This window comes from Mobula hypostoma, chromosome 6 (genome assembly GCF_963921235.1).
Source record: "Mobula hypostoma chromosome 6, sMobHyp1.1, whole genome shotgun sequence".
Taxonomy (NCBI): domain Eukaryota; kingdom Metazoa; phylum Chordata; class Chondrichthyes; order Myliobatiformes; family Myliobatidae; genus Mobula; species Mobula hypostoma.
The window spans coordinates 147,490,108-147,509,783 of record NC_086102.1 but is presented as its reverse complement, the minus strand read 5'-3'; the positions used below and the strand labels follow the sequence as shown (position 1 = coordinate 147,509,783).

The 19,676-nt window shown below is 39.2% G+C and overlaps 1 protein-coding gene across 5 annotated transcripts in view; it reads right to left on the bottom strand.

Moving 5' to 3' along the window:
- The window catches only part of hecw2b (HECT, C2 and WW domain containing E3 ubiquitin protein ligase 2b), a 377,012-nt gene that overhangs the window by 248,938 nt on the left and 108,398 nt on the right, over positions 1 to 19,676 (bottom strand). For 4 of the 5 annotated variants that reach the window (XM_063051950.1, XM_063051951.1, XM_063051956.1 and 1 more), the window contains exon 2: positions 18,689 to 19,020. In XM_063051950.1, coding sequence (XP_062908020.1) covers positions 18,689 to 18,980 — 292 coding nt within the window. In that variant the 5' untranslated portion in view covers positions 18,981 to 19,020. Of the gene's footprint in view, positions 1 to 17,269; positions 17,596 to 18,688; positions 19,021 to 19,676 lie in introns of those variants that run through there. The other variant, XM_063051953.1, reaches the window with a different exon arrangement.

The window sequence follows — 19,676 nt, the reverse complement described above, 5'->3', positions numbered from 1 at the left end:
TTGTCACATGGTGTGAACAGAATTATCTGCAGCTTAATGTGAAAAAGACTCAGGAGCTGGTGGTAGACCTGAGGAGAGCGAAGGTACCGGCGACCCCCGTTTCCATCCAGGGGGTCAGTGTGGACATGGTGGAGGATTACAAATACCTGGGGATACAAATTGACAATAAACTGGACTGGTCTAAGAACACTGAGGCTAAGAACACAAGAAGGGTCAGAGCCGTCTCTACTTCCTGAGGAGACTGAGGTCCTTTAACATCTGCCGGACGATGCTGTGGACGTTCTACGAGTCTGTGGTGGCCAGTGCGATCATGTTTGCTGTTGTGTGCTGGGGCAGCAGGCTGAGGATAGCAGACACCAACAGAATCAACAAACTCATTTGTAAGGCCAGTGATGTTGTGGGGATGGAACTGGACTCTCTGACTGTGGTATCTGAAAAGAGGATGCTGTCCAAGTTGCATGCCATCTTGGACAATGTCTCCCATCCACTACATTATGTACTGGTTAGGCACAGGAGCACATTCAGCCAGAGACTCATTCCACCGAGATGCAACACAGAGCGTCATAGGAAGTCATTCCTGCCTGTGGCCATCAAACTTTACAACTCCTCCCTTGGAGGGTCAGACACCCTGAGCCAATAGGCTGGTCCTGGACTTATTTCCTGGCATAATTTACATATTACTATTTAACTATTTATGGTTTTATTACTATTTAATTATTTATGGTGCAACTGTAATGAAAACCAATTTCCCCCAGGATCAATAAAGTATGACTATGAATCAGACTGAGAGCAGCTTTGATTTTGCTGATGTTTGATTGTAATAACTCTGCAAACCATGATTTGTTCATCAACGTTTGTGTCAGGCTGCCCAGTATCATTGTTGTTCATCTCAACTGTTTGCAGTTATGTCTCTTTTCCTTTCTCTTGCACATCGGGTGTTGGTCCTTTATGTTTTTTTCTTTAATTGGGTTCTTTCGAGTTTCTTGCTTTGTGGCTGTCTGTAAGCAAACAAATCTCAAGGCTGTATAATTTATACATTCTTTGATTGTACTTTGCATTTTTGAAGATAGAAGGGGTGCTGTTAGCAACAAATATCGAGTTTGATTCTATTCTTTATTGATATCAGGCTGTTGCAGTGATAAGTCTAGTCAAGGGTCAACATATACAACACAGCGTCAATTACAAAGAATACCACTGATGTTTCAGACAGAATAGATTGGGATCAGCCTCACCTAGTGCAGTGCAGCATCAAGAGTATGGGTGTGAGTATTGGGGATCACACCATACAATCAGGATTTGCAGTTTGAGTGACTGTTTCACAGTACATTTCTGTTCTGAAGGGTGATGCTGAAGTTTAGTTACCTGTCAATTTAATACTTTATCACAGGTATTCTCCTCTGTCATTGGACTCCCTCACTATGCCATTGCATCTGAATACAAACTCAAGGAACAGCATCTCATTATCTGTCTATTTGCCTTGCAATTCTTAAGGACTTAATATTGAGTTCAACTATTTAATCCTTTCCTAGCTATATCAAACTGGCCAGCTCTGATGCAAACACACCTGTCCATAATATTAATTTGACTTCTTTTCTGAGATACCACCAGACCTGCTAGGTATTTACAGCTTTGACTTGTCTTTTAGATTTCTAACAACTGCTGGGTTCCTCAACTCACAGATCTTGCAGTTTCTTTTTATTTTAACGCCCTGAACAGCCCCAGTCTATCTCCTATTAATGAGACAGTTCCAAAACTATCATGTCACCTCACAAGCCTCAATCTCTACAATATCACAAATATATCCCTTTGTTCTCTGAATTCCACTCCCTCTTTGTAACTTAAAACATTCTGTTTTTCTAATTCTTCAAGTGAGATGAAGGGACAATAATCTGAAACATTTTGGCTGTATTTCCAGTACTTTCTGTTTTGAAAATGGTGTCAATTATTGGTGGGTGAATTCTCCTCAGCAATTGAAAGCCATGGCTATCCAGAGCTTGATACAAGTTTGCGCTGTTGCATTGAACATAAATTCCATAATCAAGCACAATTTAAAGCTACCATTCCTACTGGAAATTAGCCTTACAATTCTGTATTGATTTCTTTAATTCATTAACCAGGTGCTGTAAGCAAAGAGCTTGGATCTAACACAAAATTATATTTTATATAGAGTAGTGTCCTGTGTGATAGGAGAGCGATGTGACAAAATCAAATACTACTCTAGTTGGCAGGTCGCTCGTCTCATTTATATATCTGGAATTTGTTTGTTTAACTATGTCTCACTGCATTAAGCAAAAAAAAAGACGCGATGAGATTGTGTCACTGGTAATAAAAGATAGTAAAAGCTACATTTTAGTGTGAACAGCAGCAGTTCAGTGGTACTACAAACACGAGAAAATCTGGATACTAGGTTTCCAGCATTTTAGTGGAACTACTATTCAAGATTCTAATTTGCTCCACATGGGTGTTAATATTGTTAGGTTTTCATATAGTAACACAATACAAGAATGGGTTCGTTATGATATAGACGCATGCAAAACTTTAAAAGTCAATTATTTCAAGCTATATGAAATAAAATCATAAATGCTCAAATACAATTCCAAAGGAGAAATGCATTATGGTAAGTATTTTGATCCTTCCACAATTACCTTTAGTGGATATTCTGCATATGGAATAATGTACAAATCTAATTTACTTTGCAAACACCCATATACTATGGTAATCTCAGCAGAACATCATGTTTATTCACACTGTAATCAAATGAGACAATAGTCAATTTGCTACACGATCAGTCACATTTGAAACCACATGCCTGCAGTGTGAATGATATGTTTCTATCTTGACTGGTTAGAACGTTCATCAACAGAGAAAATTTGTTTTCTTCTCTCGGGAGGCTGTGTATGTTTATGGCACCACTCAGATTATACTACTTCAGACAGACAGTTGTAAACCTGGCCAGAAGTGAGGGCAGTGGGAGAGGTTTAATGGATTGATTTGTTAGCTTCAATTACCTTTCTGATTTTTTAAATCTTACATAATAAATTAAAAAATACCCTTCAAATTATAAAATGTATTTTTCAACTGACAAGTCTAATAATAATGAAAAATTTATGTGAAGTAACAGATAATTTTGAAGATTATGACAGAGGATAAAAGATTAGAATGCAAATTAAAGTTCGAAGTACATATATGTCACCGTATACAACCCTGAGATTCATTTTCTTATGGATATGCTCAATAAATCCAGAACAGGATTATAATTATAATAGAAACAATGAAAGACTGGTGTGCAACAATGAAAAACCAGTGTGCAAAAGACACAAACTGTGAAAATACAATAAAGAAAGAAATAATAAAAAATAAATAAGTGATAAATATCACGAACGTAAGATGAAGAGTCCTTGAAAGTGACTCCATAGGTTGTGGGAACATTTCAATGATGAAGTGAAGTTAGTCCTTTGGTTCAAGAGCTTGATGGTTGAGGGTAATAACAGCTCCTGAACCTGGTGCGTGAGTCCTGATGCTCCTGTACCTTCTTCCTGATGGCAGCAGTGAGAAGAGAGCACATCCTCTGTGGTGGGGGTCCCCAATGATGGATGTTGCTTTCATGTGAGCAGGGCTTTACCCATGATGCACTGGGCCACATCCACTACTTTTTATAAGACTTTCCGTTCAAGGGCATTGGCGTTTCCACACCAGGCTGTGAGGCAGCCAGTCAATATACTCTCCACTACACAGAGGGTCATAGAAAATTACCGCACAGAAACAATCCCTTTAGCCCATCTAGTCCATGCCGAGACATTAAAACTGCCTACTCCCATTGACCTGCACGGGGACCATAACTCTCCATACACCTACCATCTATGTATCGATCCAAACTTATCTTAAACGATGAAACCGAGCTCCAGTGCACCACTTGTGGTGGCAGCTCATTCCACATTCTCACAATCTGTTAGGTGGAAAGATTTCCTCTGATGATCCCTTAAACTTCTTGCCTTTCAACATTAACCCATGACAGCTAGTTGTAGTCCCACCCAACCTCAGTAGAAAAAGCCTGTTTGCATTTACTCTATCTATACCCTTCATAATTCTGTATACCTCTATCAAATCATCCCTCTATCTTCTATGTTCCAAGGAATAAAGTACCAACCTATTCAATCTTTCCATGTAACTCAGGTCCTCCAGACCCTGCAACATCCTTGAAAATTTTGTCTATACTCTTTCAACCTTATTTACATCTTTCCTGTAGGTAGGTGATCAAAACTGCAGAAATACTCCAAATGGGGCCTCACCAATGTCTCATAGAACTTCAAAACAGCATCCCATATCCTGTTCTCAGTACTTCGATTTATGAAGATCAATGTGCCAAAAGCTTTCTTTACAACACTATCAACCTGTGATACCACTTTCAATAAACTATGGACCTATGTTCTACCACATACCCTAGTGCCCTATCATTCACTGTGCAAGACCTACTCTCCTCTGGTTGGCATTACTGAAGTGTAACACCTCACACTTGTCTGCATTAAATTCCATCTGCCAGTTTTTCAGCCCATTTTCCCAGCTGATCCAGATCCTGCTGCAAGCCATGATAGTCTTCCTCATTGGCCACTAGACCCCCAGTCTTGGTGACATCCATAGTTCAATGAGAAACAACAACTGACCCAGCACAGATCCCTATGGCACTCCACTAATCACAGGGCTCCAGTCAGAGAGGCAACTATCTACTGCCACTCTCTGGCTTCTCCCACAAAGTCAATGTCTAATCCAATCTATTACCTCATCTTGAATGCTGAGCGACTGAACCTTCTTGAACAATCTCTCATGTGGGACGTTGTCAAATGACTAATGAAAAGTCCATGTAGACAACATCTACTGCCTTTCCTTCATCAACTTTCATGGTAATATCCTCAAAAAACTCAGATTAATTGGACATGACCTACCACGCACAAAACCATGCTGACTATCCTTAATCGGTCCATGTCTATCCAAATACTCATATAACCGGTCCTATGGATGCTTTCCAGTAACTTTCTCACTACTGATATCAGGCTCACTGGCCTATAATTCCCCAGTTTAATTTTAGAGCCTTTTTTAAACAGCTAAACAAAATTGGCTATTCTTCAATCCTTCAGCACCTCATCTATATCTACATTTTTTCATCTCCAAAAAAAAAACAGTTCATGAACCCAAAAAATTTAGTAATAATATAACCCATTTCTAAGATTACAATTACAGGTCATCAGGTCTTGACTGAAGTATTTAAGTGGACAGGTTAATTTGTGTGTGTGTGTGTGACCTGCCAAGATATGCATTGAAATTAAACTGTTGCAACCGTTAATTTTAAATCTGCCTGTTCACAAAAGACTTGAAAAGATATTGCAGAGCATGTGGGAGGATCGAGTCACTGCGCCTGCGAGGAGCTGACAGCACACGAATGAAAAGATAAGCAGCTCCACATGGAGAGCAGCAGGAGCTGGAAATAAATGAAAGGACAGATTCAAGGCTTTATAATCTTTGGATTACTCCCTAAAGATGTCGAAATTGGCAACAAAATGAGATTGGAGAGGAGAACATGAGGTTGGAGCAGTGGCCTGGGAATGAAAGGCTCCATTTTGTACCCAGGATGTGGGCTACAAATTGCAACAGGATATAGGAACGGCACATAAAAAGAGTGATGTTTTGATAATCATGGGGGATTTCAATATGCAGGAAGATTGGGAAAATCAGGTTGCTGCTGGATCCCAAGAGAAAGAATTTGTAGAATGCTATGAGATGGCATTTTAGAGCAGCTTGTGGTTGAGCCCACTAGGAGATCAGCTATTCCTGGATTGGGCGTGTGTCATGACCAGATTAATTAGCGAGCTTAAGGTAAAGGAATCCTTCGAAGGCAGTGATCATAATATCATGGAATTCACACTGCAATTTGAGAGGGAAAAGCTAAAGTCAAATGTATCAGTATTACAACAGAGTAAAGAGAACACGAGGAATTCTGCAGATGCTGGAAATTCAAACAACACACATCAAAGTTGCTGGGGGAACACAGCAGGCTAGGCAGCATCTTTAGGAAGAGGTACAGTCGATGTTTCAGGCCAAGACCCCTCGTTAGGACTCTTGACGTCAGAGTCCTGATGTAGGGTCTTGGCCCGAAACGTCAACTGTACCTCTTCCTAGAGATGCTGCCTGGCCTGCTGCGTTCACCAGCAACTTTGATATGTGTTGCTAGAGTAAAGAGAATTTCAGAGGCATGAGAGAGGAACTGGCCAAAGTTGACTAGAAGGGAACACTAGCAAGGATGATGGCAAAGCAAAGATGGTTGGAGGGTGGAGTTGAAAATACCTGGACTTTGTATTAAGAAGCGTATCTTAACTTCACTCATAAAATAGTTTTCTCTAACTTGCAAGAAACACCTCCTAAATCTGAATTCACTAGGAGCTGCAGAATCAAAATATTTTCTACAATACAAATAGTGGGGATAGTTAAAATACTTGAGGTTTCTGCACAGACTGTTTCAGCTCATAAAAGCAACAGAATAGTTTTGGGGCCAAAATATTACAGGGTTATGGTCAAAACTTACAATAGGACAATATTTGCATAACACAAAATCCTACTTACAGTGGTGAGAGACAAAGCAAGTTCAGAAAGCAGAAGGTTAAAACCACAAAGGCATTGAGAAAAAAAAAGAAAAATGGTAAAAGGATCAGTTTAAAATAGAAGCAGAAATTAAATTAATTTTCAGTTATCAGGAAGCTCATCCATCTGTCTCAAATTTAGTCATAAAGTACAAAATGTGCAGAGCAAAGTTAAAGCAATATGATGTCTTTCAGCAACTCAGTTTTTGAGGTAATAATATACTGGCGAGTCATTGAGAATCTACTTCATTAGTAAACATTCCTGTCCAGCCACAAGATGTATTCACATTTTGGCATCATTAAATGAATGAGCAACTAACCTCCATAAAACTGCACAGCATACGATGACAGGGCAAACCTGCGATATAATTCCATATACTATGGATTCCAGTTAATTGGGACACATCAGGACTAGTACACTTTAACCCAATTAAGCCACTGTACAATTAGCCTGAAGTTTCATGGAAGTTAAAAAGGTAGAAATAGACAAACTGAGTAACAAATTGTGTACTTAAATGAAATACAGAACAAATTGAATACTACCAATATATTATTTCCTAATACTCATTGTCAGAGGAATTCATCTGCATCATGTTCTTTTGACTGTCATCATCATTAGGTGCCATGCCCAGTTTGGGCTTTAACTGCCATGGCCTACACACTCCTGTTTTGGGTCAAGTGGATCAATTCAAAGGTATTCATTTCCAGTTCTCTGACTGCTGTCTCCATCATTATTTGTCTTTGCCTTCCTTTTGCTTTCTTCCCTTCAATCTTTCCCATATTTACCATGCATCCTAACTCCTCTTTCCTAATCACATGTCCAATGAATTGTCTTTTCATGATCTCGTACATTATTTCTCTTTTTGTGTTTGCTCTGTTCATGACATCCTTGTTAGATATTCCTTTCGTCCATGATATTCTTTGCATCCTCCTCAAAAACCACATCTCTGCTGCTTCAATTCATTTCCTCATGTTTCTAGATATTGTCCAACATTCTGATCCATATAACATAATTGGATAAACGTAATATTTCAGTACTCAGAGGCAGGTTGTCATGCCTAGTTTAGTATTGGTCAGTATACTCTTCATTCTTGTAAAGGTGTCTTTTGCCATCCCTATTCTTCTTTTGATGCCCAAGTCGCACGTGCCATCTGATGTCACCCAGCTTCCTAAGTATCAAAATTTCTGTACTTGTTTTATGTCTTCCTCGTTTATTCTCAGCCTGCAGATAGGATTCTTCTTCTTTTTGGATATCACCATACAGTCTGTCTTTTTGCAATTGATATAGACCCATTTTTGCACTTTCTTCAACAATTATATCAATTAAGTTTTGTAGTTCTTCCTCCGTACTTGCAATTAACACAGTGTCACCTGCATATCTGAAATTATTGATATTTTCACCGCCAACTTTGAATCCCAAGACGTCTCTTATTTTTTGTAATATTGTCTCACTGTACGCATTAAATAAATCAGGGGAGAAAACGCACCCTCGTCTAACGCCTCTCTTGATTTTCGTAAACTGACTCACTTCTCCATCTATTCTTACAGCGGCAGTTAGTTCCCAGTACAAATTTCTGATTAGGCGGAGGTCTTTCAAATCTAGATCTAGAGTTTGCTATAAAATTTCAAAATAACTCATTGTGCTTCACTTTATCAAATGCTTTTCTGTAGTCGATAAAACAAACAATCAAATCTTTTTGCACTTAAATAGCTCGTTCTGATAGTATCCTTAACATCAATATTGCGTTTCTTGTACCTTTGCCTTTCACAAAACCGCATTGTTCTTTACCTATTTCAGCTTGTATCTTACTTTTAGCTCTTGTCATCAAAATTCTGAGAAGTATCTTAGTGATATGACTAATTAAACTTATGGTCCTATGTAGTTCACATTCTATTGCTCCAGGTTTCTTAGGAAGAGTGATAAATACTGATTTTTTCATCTCTTCTGGTATTATTCCATTCTCATAAATGTCATTGATGAAATCAGTTAGTTTTTCAATTCCCATAATCTTCAAGGGTGATAATTTGTTCTATTACTAATTCATCAGGACCTGCTGCCTTTCCTTTCTTCACCTTATTTATTGCATTACGAACTACAGATTTTAAAATACTTGGACCTTCAATGCTTTTCTTAATTTCTGGATTTTCGCCTCGATTGTCTTCAAACAATTCCTGAATATACTCAGTCCATCTGTTCATAATCTCATCTTTTTCCATGATAATGGTACTGTCCTTTGCTTTCAAACATCCACCTGAAGAAGAGGAGCTTTTTACCAGTGATATTCTTGATTTGTTGATGTAGCCTTTTTGGATCAATAATAGGGTTTCTTTCTAGTTGTTCACATTCCTGGTTTAACCATTCTTCTTTGGCTTTTTGACATAAGCCTTTAACTTTTTTATTTAAGAATTTGTATTCCATAGGATTTGCTTTCTTCAGTCTCCTATACTCCATTAGATTTTTGATTTCATCTGTCATCCATTTATTCTTTGTGCTTTTTTCTTCTTTAGGAATCACTGACTTTGCTGATTCTACCAAGGCATTCTTCAGTGAGTTAAACTTCATTTCTACATGATTGCTATCATCTTCAACAGATTCTATTTCTAAACTTTGAAATCTATTCCTTACTTCAATTGTAAATTTTTGTCTTAAGTTTTCTTCCTTAATTAATTGCGAGTAGTCAAGGGATTGTTCAGGTTTTTGCTTCTTTAGTTTTTTAAGTTTTACTTTTACATGACATACTACTGGGTTATGGTCACTATTACAGTCTGCACCTGGATATGTTTTGCATTCAGTCACTGAGTTTCTAAATCCTTGGTTTATAGTAATAAAGTCAATTTGATTTCTAGTGTTATCACCTGGACTTTTCCAGGTCCACAAGCGTCTTGGATGGTTTTTAAAGTAGGTATTCATAATCACCTGATTATTCATCTTGCACCATTCTACCCATTTCTCACCTCTTTCATTTCTTTCCCCTAGTCCAAATTTTCCTATGGTATTTCCATCAGCACCTTGTCCTACTTTAGCATTTAGATCTCCCATGACAATAACCATATTTTGAGATTTGCATCCATTCTTTGCCTGTTCAAGCTCTTCATAGAATTTATCTATATCCTCATTTATTCCATCTGTTGTTGGTGCATATACCTGTATAATTGCTAAATCAAATGGTTGTCCTCTGAATCTAACAAGGAGCACTCTTTCTGATATTGCCCAAATGTCCTAAAACACCTTTTGCCATGTTTTCATCCATAAGAATTCCTCCTCTATGAGTATGGGCTGATCCACAAGAATAAATTAGTGTTTTATTTCTATTCTGACATGTTCCAGCACCTGTCCAATGAACTTCACTAATTCCCATGATGTTAATTTTCAGTCATTCCATTTCATTTATCACATTGTCCAATCTTCCCGCTTGATATAGGGTTCTTACATTCCAAGTGGCAATAATTTTCTTTTGTGTTACTTGAATTTTATGAGCAGTAGCTTGATAGCGGTCGGGGATCCCCTGCTGCCCAGAATCAACCCTACCGAGCGAAGCATCTTCAGAATTTTCTTGAAGATCCCCTTGATACTGTTGTTGTGTTATACATTTTGTGAATTTGGCCATGGTTTTTTTAGCAAATAGATTCTAGGAAACCTAGTATCTAGCAACTGTGGTTTGCTATTGCCTTCCATTGATTGAACTGAAGAAATCACCCTTTCTCTTCCCAAACGGATCTGCCGTTGGCCTTCACTCGTATCCTGAGCAGGAACCCTTGCAGGTGCTACCATTCCAGGTCAGAGCAGCCCTGGGAGCAATGAATGACTAAGGGGTAACTCCACTTTTCCCAAAGCTCTGAAAGTCCCCAATCAGAGCCTCATCACCTGTTGCAGTTTAGAGTCATACCCAGGACACCTTTTGACTGTAACTGAACAAAATCAGTGCAGACACCTAGTGTAGATAAAGGACTGCCTTCATACAATGCTGTCAAAAATTGCATCCTCCAAATCTTCATTTTCATTGTAACATTCAAGATGACTGCCAAAACCATCAAATTCTTCATAATTTCCAAATTATTTAAGTCATGAAATGTTTCATGCTTATTCCTGGCCAGTTCCAGCATCTCCAAGCCTGAATGTTTGAAACCATAGTGAGCAAAACAGTTTTGAATTTTGTTACTGCTCATTTCTCGCCAACTATCAATGGCAAAAATCACTGCTTTTTGAACATAAACACATGCAAGGGATGCTATTTAAAAACTGTTCGGTGTTTTGTCTCATGGCCATGCAAGCACACGCAACTGACGCTGGTTCGAAACTGTTCGGCAACAGTCTATTGCTCCAATTCGGCAGCACAGTGTCGCAAATAAATGAAGGGAATTCCAGGCTATTTTCTCGATTAGAGTTTTTGTTCTTTAAGAGTTATCTCAAATAAGCGGCTGAACCAATTAACCCAAGTAATAACACAAAATGCTAGAGGAACTCAGCAAGCCAGGCAGCATCTATGAAAATGAGTAAACAGTCAACATTTCGTACCGAGATCCTTCATCAGGAATCCTTTGATTCCTAGCATCTGTTGATTTGATCTTGTTTGTGCCCCAATTAACCGATAGCCTAACTAACCAGAATCCACTGTATTAGTCTTTGCTCTTTACAAAAAAAAAATCTGCAATGAACCAAAAATAATCCCAGATTTAATATTAACAAGGACCTTGCATCAATTGTCATTTGCAGAGAAAGCCTTCAGGCAGTGGCACAATATTAAATTGATCTCAAGTACTCAGTACTTTCGAAAACTTGTGAATTTCCCAGTGTTTCATGCCAGAATGGAGTTTATATGATAAAAATTTCTTGACACAATGCTCATATGTACCAATGATTAAATTCCAGATACCGTGGCATTCACTGGATGAATTCCTCTATAGAAAATTATTAGGAATTAATACACAGTTTTATAATATTATACCAGTATCCCTAGTGTTCTAAAATGATCTGTATTTCATTTTAAGTACATACTTTGCTACTCAGTTAAATGGTTGTTTGTCTTTTATATACCTTTTCAACTATTTTCATGAAACCACAATACTTTATTTTAATCTCTACAGGAAAAAAAATCTACCAAAGCCCAGCAAAATAATTCCAGTCTACAAATATTTCTGTGCCAACCTTAAAACTAAGATGTAGTTGGAGCAGCCACTGATAACATTATGTCCCCAGTCTCCAATATTTTACCAGAAAGGTGGGTTGACCCATCTGCGGTACATGGCACAAAGATCTCTCCTTCCCAATCTCTGGCCATTGGAGGAAGGAGGTTGTGGAGGAAGTGTGATGAAAGGGGATCACAAGGGGTAGGGCATATTGTGGTTTGAGGGAAGAGAAAGATGACTGGTGTGATGAGAAACACATCAGGCAGAGGGATTTAAGGAATGGAGATGAGAGGGGTTTTGAAAACATGTTTAAAAAAAAGGACTGTGAGTCACATCACTGTTGTGGTGACTGATGATGGTATCTCATCATAGAGAGCATCCTCACATCAACCATTGCTGTCTGGTTTGTTGCAAGATGCTCTCACAAAATACAAAAGCTACAGCAAACTGTCAGGACAGCAGGTAAAGCCATTGACTGCAGACTACCATCACTCAGGATTTGTATGTGTCCAGGACAAAGAGCTAGGCAGAAAAAATCATTGTGGACAACCCACACAGCAAACTACCTTTTCCAACAGCTCACTTCTAGAAAGCGTTATAGGGCTACTTTTAAAAAAAACTCTTAAAAGTTTCTTCCCATAGATAGTTAATCTGATCAACCACTAGTCCCCCCTCCATCCTCCTCTATTACTTCAGTCACTGCTCTGTAAATACTTTAGAACACTCATGTTTACATTGTAAATACATGCTAGCATTTATGCATATTTTATTCCGTATATGTACTTCTAAATTTATTTTATATCATTCTTTATTCTGTATAATTATTGAATGTTGTTGTTTTTGTTGCATGTAGCACCAACACACCATAGCAATTTCCTAACACACGTAAATGTATATGATGAATCAGGTGATAACAATTGCTAATGGGACTAGCACACAGTGGTACAGCTGAACAAAGATCAATCCAAAACTGATCTAATCTGATTGATCTAGCCTTTCATCCATTGACATACCCTTCATTTAAGCTGCTTCAGAGTTTAAGACCCACTCAGAATGACATCACCAACCATACCCAGACACAGCTGACACAAAAAAATTGATGTGCACAGTCAGCAGGCAAATAAATTCCTAACTGGAAGATTTACTCTTACTCTTAAGTATTCAACTTCTTCCTACTTGCCCTAATTGGACAAAAAGGCAAATGTACCAAAATAACTTGTGATAATTATCACTCTGATATACAACATCAATATCTAACAGCTGGCCCATAGACCTACATAATAGAGGAGGTTTGCTTGGATGGCTGTTAACCTTTATCAAGCATCAGCAGCATTTGATGGATAACAAGTTATTGGCAATTGCTATGATATAGTGTATTGGTGGAGACTTTTGTGATATAATCTCCATCTTCTACTGATTTTACCAGCAATTTAATCTTTACGTTACATCTCCATCTGAATGTGCAATGAACAATTTATAGTAATTTGTAATAAATAGTATGTACAACAGAACAGTCAATATAGCTTAGAAATACAATTGTGGCGGTGTGAGTTAATCAGTCTGATGGCCTGGTGGAAGAAGCTGTCCCAGAGCCTGTTGGTCCTGGCTTTTATGCTGCGGTATCGCTTCCCGGATGTAGCAGCTGGAACAATTTGTGGTTGGGGTGACTCAGGTCCCCAATGATCCTTCAGGCCTCTTTTTTTTTTTGCACACCTGTCACTGTAAATGTCCTGAAGAGTGAGAAGTTCACATCCACAGTTGTAACAGGCATGTAATAAGGCTAATGAAACAATTGTAATGGGAGCTTCAATATGTAAAGGCCTTAGGAAAGTCAGGTTGGTGTCAAGAGAGGGTATTTGTTGAATGCCTCTGAGATGGATTTTTAGAGCAGCTTGTGCTTGAGCCTACTTGGGGAAAGGCAATCTTAGATTGGGTGTTGTGTCATAACTAGGGAGCTTAACATAAAGGAATTCTTAGGAGGCAGTGATTATAATAAGATTCTAATATAATTAGAATAAGACTGCAATTTGAGAGGGGGAAGCACAAGTTACATGTATCAGTATCGCAAGGGAATAAAGGGAATTACTGAGGCATAAGAGAGAAGCTTGCCCAGGTGGTTTGGCAGGATATACTAGTGGGCATGACAGCAGAGCAGAGATGGCTGAAGTTTCTGGGAATAGTTCGCAAAGTGCAGGATAGATATGTCCCATAGATGAGTAAGTGCTCAAATGGTGGGGGTAGGCATCCATGGCCAACAAAGGAAGTTAAGGACTGCATAAAAGCCAAGGAAAGGGCATATAAGGTAGCAAAAATGAGTGGGAAGATGAATAATTGGAAAGCTTTTAAAATCAAACAAAAGGCAACTAAAAAAGCGATAAGAAGGAAAATATTAAATATGAAGACAGACTAGCCAATAATATAAAGGATACCAAACATTTTTTTTCAGTTATATAAAAAGTAAAAGGGAGGGGAAAGTTGATATTGGACCACTGGAAAATGATGCTGATGAGGTAGTAATGGGGGACAAAGAAATGGAAGATAAAGTTCATGGGTACTTTCCATCTGCCTTCCCTGTGGAAGACACTAGCAGTATGACAAGGTCTGTGAGTGTCAGGGAGCAGGAGTGAGTGCCGTTGCTATTACAAAGGAAAACATGCAAGGCAAACTCAAAGGTCTTAAGGTGGATAGTCACCTGGGCAGATGGACTGCATCCCAGAGTCCCAAGAGAGATTGCTGAAGAGATAATGGATGCATTGGTCGTGATCTTTCAAGAATCACTTGATTCTGGCATGATCCCAGAGGATTGGAAGATTGCAAATGTCATTCCACTCTTTAAGGAAGGAAGGAAGGCAAAAGAAAGGAAGTTATAGGCCAGTTGGTCTAACCTCAGTGGTTGGGATAGTGTTGAAGTCTATTATTAAGGATGAGGTTTTGAGGTACTTGGAAACTAATGATAAAATAAGTCAAAGTCAGCATGGTTTTTGTAAAGGGAAATCTTTCCTGACAAACCTGTTAGAATTCTTCAAGGAAGTAACAAGCAGGATGGACAAGGGAGAGGTGGTGAATGTCATCATTTACTTGGATTTTCTGAAGGCACTTGATAAGGTGCCACATACAAGGCTGCTTAACAAGATAAAATACAAGTACTATGGTGTTACAGGAAAGATACTGGCATGGATAGCAGAATGGCTGACAGGCAGGAGGCAGCAAGTGGGATTAAAAGAGGCCTTTTCTGGTTGGCTGCCGGTGACTAGTGGTGTTCCTCATGGGTCAGTATTGGGACCGCTGATTTTCACATTGTTTGTCAATGATTTAGATAATGGAATTAAGGGCTTTGTGGCAAAGTTTGCGGATGATACAAAGGTAGCTGGAGGGGACAGCAGTGCAGAGGAAGCAACGTGATTGCAGAAGGACTTATCAACAAATTGGAAGAATGGGCAAAAAGTGGCAGATGGAATATAGTGTTGGGAAATGTATGATCATGCATTTTGGTTAAAGGAACAATAATGCAGACTATTATCTAAATGGGGAAAGGTTCAAACATCAGAGGTGCAGAGGGACTTAGGAATCCTTGTACAAGACTCCCAGAAGATTAATTTACAGGTCTGTATTAAAGGTGCACTGTTGGCATTTATTTCAAGGGGAATAGAATATAAAAGCAAGGAGATAATGCTGAGCTTTTATAAGACACTAATCAGGCCACACTTGGAGTATTGATTCCAATTGACAAAATTTGACAACTGTTTTGGGCCCCAGATCTCAGAAAAGATGTATTTTCATTGCAGAGAGTCCAGAGGAGGTTAACAAGGATGATTTCAGGAGTGAAGGGGTTAATGTATGAGGAGCGTTTTGCAGCTTTGAGTCTGTACTCACTGGAATTTAGAAGGATGCAGGGGGATCTCACTGAAACCTACTGCATGCTGAAAGGACTAGATAGGGTGGATGTGGAGAGGATATTTCCGATGGTGGGTGTATCCGGAACTGGAGGGCACAGCCACAAAATTGAGGGACGACCTTTTAGAACAGAGGTAAGGAGGATTTTTTTAAGCTAGAGAGTCGTAAATCTGTGGAATGCTCCGCCACGGACTGCAGTGAAGGCCAACTCAGTGTGTTTATTTAAGATGGAAGTTGATAGCTTCCTGATCAGTCAGGGCAAAGGATATGGTCAGATGGCAGGTGCATAGTGTTGAGCGGAATCTGGGATCAGCCATGATGGAATGGTAGAGCAGACTCAATGGGCTGAATAGCCTAATTCTGCTCCTATGTCCTAAGATCTTGATTAGATCATATCAACCTCAACTTTAAATATACTCAACCAACACACATCAAAGTTGCTGGTGAACACAGCAGGCCAGGCAGCATCTCTAGAGATTAGAGATGCTGCCTAGCCTGCTGCGTTCACCAGCAACTTTGATGTGTGTTGCTTGAATTTCCAGCATCTGCAGAATTCCTGTTCTTTGCGTTTAAATATACTCAATAACTTGGCCTCCAAAGCTATCTGCGACAATGAGTTCCACAGAGTCACCACCCTCTGGCTAAAGAAATTCCTCCAAACCTCTTGCTCTAAAGGAATGTCCCTCTTTTCTGGGGCAGTGCTCTCTGCTCCTGGATGCTCTCAACTAATCGAAACATCCTCACCATGTACATCAGGATTCTTCTTTCGTACTTTTTGGGCCCCTACCACTCACTGTGTACATCTTATTAGACCTTCCAGAGTAAAGCTCTGGTCTACTGAATTTCTCCCCTTTGCTGCAGGAATGAATGAGTCTTGATGCATTCCCACAGAAGTTTCTTTTACTGACCTGTAATATGCTTTCTCCTCCCTCTGCCTCTCTTACATCCCCAAGACGTTGTGTGGAGGGAGTAGGGAGGGATGGAAAAAGGTGGTTGAAGAGAAGTGGAGGAAGAGAGAAGAGGGAAAGAGAATGGCAAAGTGACTGTCAAAACAATGACAGAGGTTAAGGGAGAAGGCTTGAGCAAGGGAAAAGATGAATGTTAATATTGACGGGTGAGTGGAGAGAGGTTTTAAACAAGAAGGTGTAGAGAATATTAACAGAGGAGGAAAGTAAATCTTGCGAAAACATTTCTGTCAGCTTGCCAAAGCAAGCTGGAATCTAACCACATTAGAGTCAGTACAGTGGTTACATTCAGTTTACAATCCACTACACTGTGCACTGTCAGAAACATTATCAAACCAGTTTCCACAAGATGGTTGCAATCAAATCCACTTTAAACCAGAGAATCACCGAACTCGTCATCCCATAACAGTTGTTTGCGTTATGGACTGAAAGAGCCTAAAAAACATTCTACCTGCCTGTACACTCAACATATGAATGCTTTTTTTTTAAAACTTACACACAGACTTAACAACACGGCAGAATTATCAATTCCTTAAACATCTACTGTTCCATAACATACGACTCCATGAAGTTGCTGTTAATGAGGTGCGCTTTTCAAGCATGTTAGAAAGCTGTTGAACTGCAGCAACAGTAAATGATAAGAGTTGTTCTCACCTGAGGTACGTGCAGATACATTTCCAGCTGAGACTCCTGGGTGTCAATCAGTAGAAAGTAACTCTCTGATCCAGACATGCAACGTGACATTCTATTTCATCACTTCAGTTATTCATTGAATACACTTACTCACCCATTAGAAAGAGTAATTGTATTACGTGGACACAAGAATGTGCAATTCAGTGACTCAATAGACCTCCTGCCTTCTTGAAGTATATTGCCATAAATGTACTCAGATGGCTTTATTACAATACAAAAAAAAAGCCATCCAGTGTTCTAAATTAGACAGACATTGTCTTATTATTTCATGTTAATATTCATATTTTAAAGTCTCCTGGGAATCTGCTTCAATAGGTTTGCTGTGGTTATTTGAAATGCAGATTTGGGTGGTAGATCAACTATCTCCCCGTCCCAACACAGTGCCCACTTTCATCTCGACAACAGCACAATGAGACTCTGTTTGAATTCAGGCAGTAGTAAATCAAGGCAACTAGACTTGCTGTGTTGTCCAGAAGACATTTTGCCACTCATCCAAGAGGCTTCTTCAGTTCTGATCCATGGTGGGTAGTTTTCCCGCTTATAAACTCTGAGTTGTTTAAAGGTATAGCAATCACATGAGAATCATTAAGTGTCATCAAGGTAATGAGAGGGTCATAAGTCTCATTTTTGCATGAATGGAGGTGTGAACTGTTGTGGAGACACCGGGGTAAAGATATTAGGACTGCATTGTAAGTAGCTGATAGGTGGAGTCATACCCCACCCACTCTGTTCAGGGATGGGTTTTCCAATTTCACAAAGATGGCTTCTTTACCCCTCTTTCAAACCACCTGTCTTCATCAAACTGGAAAACTCACCCCTGAACAGAAGGGGTAGGTACAACACCACCTATCAGCTACTTACAATGTAGTCCTCACATCTCTACCCTGGCATCTCCACAACAGTTCACACCTCCATTCATGCAAAGATAAGACTGATGACCCTCTCATTACCACTACGACTCTTAACAACTTTCACGTGATTGCTCTACCTTTAAACAACTCAGAATTTATCAGCCAGAAAACTACCCACCATGGACTAGAACTCAAGAGGTCTCTTGGATGAGTGGCGAAACGTCTTCTGGACAACACTGCAAGTCCAGTTGCCTTGATTTACTACAGCTTGATATACAGTGACCTGGATGACTGAGAACCTTCATAGACACTCTACTTGAAAGCACCTCTTCCCCCTCTGTGGAATGGCAGCTAAGAGGCCCAATAAGAGGAGACACTCACTGTTATACTATTTATTAACAAGTGCTCACAGGAGCACCAGAAACTTCACGAGAAGCAAAGAAAGTTGAGCAAAATGCTTTCCAGACCTGAGTAATAATTTCCAAAATAATCTTTGAAAGAAAGATTTAAATACTGAAATGTTGTTTACCTATGTGATAGAGTCCAATCCAGTCAGTGGGGTCCACTTCCTCTTTAATATCCCAGTAGATAATTAGATTCTGTGCTTGTCCAAGTGTGTACTCATACATACTAGCCGTTAGACTTGACCGGCTGTCTGAAGTCACCAAATCAGTATCACTGTTTGCCCTGTGGAAGTTCAAGTTCTCTGATCTGGTGCTCTGAGAAGCCAGGCTCTGCAAGTTCTCAGGACTCAAGGTATAGCGAAGCTGAGGGTTCCGGCGCCGTACATAAGACACGTGTTCCCTGGAGGAGCCTGCCATTTTGGTGGTGCCTTGAAGTCACCTTCTCTACAGTTGAACTCTGTGCAGAAGGGAAAACAAACAGTCAGTTCTGTTAAGTAAAATTCAATCAACATTGCTAATTTGTATTCATATTTCATTTTGTAAGTAATCTGAGTATCCAGTAAACTTCATAGCATATTAACATACACAACACAGCAAACTTTCTGGTGGCTTTCAATATTACCTACTGAAGAAAGCAAAGAAACACCATCTAATGAAGCTTTCTTTTATGAACTGATGCAGCAAAATCCAGTACAAGTATGGCTGGAACACTCCACAATCCACTGAGCATTTTTAAACTCTGGACATACAGATCCTTAGCAGTGCAATATATAAGATTTCAAATGGAAATAAATTAAAGATATTTTATCCAGTCACAAGATCCATTAGTTTTGGAGGAAGTTTGTTCTCTAAAGATTTTTCAGCCGCAGTAAAACACCTCTCATTGGAAATATAACCAATAATCACCAAGGTACTGCTTTCAGTCAGAACAATTATTTCATTACAAGCAGCTTACCAACTTATCATTGAAGAAAGCAGTTTCAGATTCTGCAAGGAAATCCTTCAACTAGTGTCGAGTATGAATTAAAACAACTGAGTAAAATCTTTAACAAAATCTGTGATTTCAAATAGAAAGCTTTCCTTGTTCAGACTGGCTTAAGAAAATAGAACAAA